A 2,994-nucleotide genomic window follows, 5' to 3' on the forward strand; every position below is an offset into this window, starting at 1 on the left:
TCAACAGGGGAACGGCGTTGAAGCCTCCAGCTCCACCGTTAGTCCTTTGCTCAGGAGGAACGCGTCCTGCTTGGGTTCACGACCCAGGAAGTTCTTCAGCATCTCATAGCCGTCCTCAGAACCACCAGGCTTCAGGATGCAGTTCTTATAGGCCAAACCCACCTTAGGGTTCATGATGCCTTCCTGTTTGAATCGGGTGTAGAACATGTCCATGGAGAACACCTCGCTCCACAGGTAGCCATAGTACTGGGCATCGTAGCCACCTGCCAGGTGACCAAAGGTAGCTGGCATGTTGGTCCCTTGAGAAGCAGGGACTCCCAGGATCTCCTTTCTGAGCCTGTCATATTCCTCGGCCGGGTCCAAACCAGCCTGAGTGTGTAGAGACTGGTCCATTTTAGCCAAGACTATCTGCCTCAGGTTGAACATACTGGTGTTGGCGAGGCGAGACTTGATGAGTTTGTCCAGCAGGTCGTCAGGAATCGGAGCTCCTGTCTTGTAGTGTTTTGACATTTTCTGCAGCGATTCCTTCTCCCAAACCCAGTTCTCCAGCATCTGAGACGGAGCCTCCACAAAGTCTGTCTCCACATTGGTTCCACTGAACATGGCGTAGTCGGTCTGAGCACAGAGCTGGTGCATGACATGGCCAAACTCGTGGAAGTACGTCGCCACCTCATCGTGCTGCAGGAGGGAGGGAGCGTTGGCTGTGGGCTTGCTGAAGTTGGCTACCATGGCGGCAACAGACATCAGTCTGCTCCCATCAGACAGCAGACAGCCGGGCTGCAGGCCAAAGCAAGCTGCATGGCCATACTTCCCCTCCCTGGGGAACAGGTCGAGGTAGAACTGTCCAACTGTTTGTCCAGAGGAGCGGTCAGTGACACTGTACAGTGTGACATCAGGATGCCACACGGGGGCGCTATCCACCAGGCTGAACGACAGACCCAGCAGGTCCTGGTAGATGTCCAATAGACCCTGGGTCACAACCTCCATGGGGAAATACTCCTTCAACTTATTGTGATCCACCGCATAGTGGGTCTCTTCCACCTGGTTCATAAAGTATTGAGTGTCCCATGCAAACAGGTCTCCGTTGAATGGCAGCCCTCTCTTCTGACACTCCTTTTTCTTCAGTTTTAGGAGGATTGCTCTCTCCTCGTCTCCCAGTGATTTCAGCTTACGGGCCAACTCCTCCAGGAAGATGGAGACGTTCTTTCCAGACTTTGCCATGTTCATCTCCAGGACAAAGTCAGCGTGATTGTTGAAGCCCAGTAGAGCGCACCTCTGAGCACGTAGCTCCACCAACTCCTTCAAGATGGCAGAGTTATCATCTTTACAGCGCGAGTTAAAAGCTTTTTCCAGTTTTCTGCGTGTTTCAGGGATGAAGCATTTCTTCATGGTGGGGAAATAGTGGGGATACTTCAGAGTGATCTTCAGCTTGTCTCCATCTGCCTCCAGGGAACTCAGGAAGTCCTCAGGAAGACCACCCAGTTCATCTCTGCTGAAGGTCAAACTGGTGGTGTCTTCATTCAGGTGTTTGTTGAAGTCGATACTTAGATTACTTAACTTTTTATTAATAAGCTTTATCTTGTCTTGATTCTCTTTGGGGAGATGCAGTCCATTCCTTCTGCCCAGTTTCACCAGTCTCTGCATGTATCTCTTAGCCTCTGTAGTCAGACTGTCTGCATCCACTGTCTTCTCCAGAGATACAATCCTCTGGTAGACATCCTCTCTCATGCTCTTCTCCACGTCAAATTCAGACAGCTTCTTATCTGCATCCGTGCTGGCGGTCCTCACTTCCTTACTGGAAGACACGTGCTGGGGGAAGTCCAAGGTGTTCCTCTGGACAGTGTACTCCACCTCCATGTCAGCCAGAGTCTTCAGGGTGTTGTCAAAGGTCACACTGTCCAGGTCCAGGGAACCAACAGCATCGTACACCGTCTTGGTCTTGGCGATGAGCTCATCACACACCTGCAGGATCTGTTCAGGGCTCATATCCCAGTGTAAGCGGTTCTCACTGCAAACACGAGTAGGGCTACCGGAAACCACTTCTCCTGACGATTCCATTTTAATGAAAAGCAATCACGTTTTTTTTATTTAGCTCAGAGTTTTGATCAATGGGCTTACAATGCACAGGTGAGATTGTCAGGGAAACAGCCATATCTTCAGTCTTCCTATTCCTTTTATTATTGTCCTATGACGTGGTTGTGATGTATATATGACATTGGTTGTCGTATTGTATGCTATATTTGTGTTCTCCTATTTAACTTTGATTTGTTTAAAATTCGGCTTATGGTTGTTATGGTGTAGAATACATAACAATGTGAGGTCATGGTTATTAGAGCAGATCCCAAAGATAGGGATGGTGGTATTGCTATTTATGTTTTAGGTTAAATGCATGTGTCTGTATTACATTCAATTCCATGACAATTTGAGTTGCTGATACTGCAAATCATGGTTGCCGTATTTGCAACTACTGTACCATAGGTTGCCATAGGCCAGTTTAACTGAGGTTCTAGCTTAGAGTATACTTAAGGGTTCTAGCTGATCTGTGTGAATATGTAATGAGCATAATAGCCTCTGCAGTCAGTCTGTCTGCATCCACTGTCTTCTCCAGAGCTACAATCCTCTAATGAGCATAATAGCCTCTGCAGTCAGTCTGTCTGCATCCACTGTCTTCTCCAGAGCTACAATCCTCTAATGAGCATAATAGCCTCTGCAGTCAGTCTGTCTGCATCCACTGTCTTCTCCAGAGCTACAATCCTCTGAGTCATGAGTCTTCAGGGTGTTGTAGAACAGCATCGTCTGCACCTGCTTGGTCATGGCGATGAGCTCGTCAACACACCTGCTGGATCTGTTCAGGGTTCTTATCCCAGCTCAGGCGGTTTTCGGTGCAAACTCGTGTCATTCTGTTGAAAATCAAGGCAAAGCTTTGCATCATGTTTGTGCCACTGCACCAATATAAGCGCTAGCATGTACAATGGAACTCACGGGTATAAACAT

The 2,994-nt window shown here is 48.4% G+C and overlaps 1 protein-coding gene across 1 annotated transcript; it reads right to left on the bottom strand.

Annotated features, from left to right (window-relative positions):
- LOC308319731 (thimet oligopeptidase-like) lies at positions 1-2,058 on the bottom strand (the record flags this gene model as incomplete). Its single annotated transcript, XM_080769901.1, has 1 exon — positions 1-2,058. One exon carries the CDS (start codon positions 2,056-2,058, stop codon positions 1-3), a length of 2,058 nt encoding a protein of 685 aa, XP_080626027.1.
- Between the last annotated feature and the right edge of the window lie 936 nt (positions 2,059-2,994).

Source organism: Protomyctophum bolini (genome assembly GCF_963924005.1).
Source record: "Protomyctophum bolini genome assembly, chromosome: 8".
Taxonomy (NCBI): domain Eukaryota; kingdom Metazoa; phylum Chordata; class Actinopteri; order Myctophiformes; family Myctophidae; genus Protomyctophum; species Protomyctophum bolini.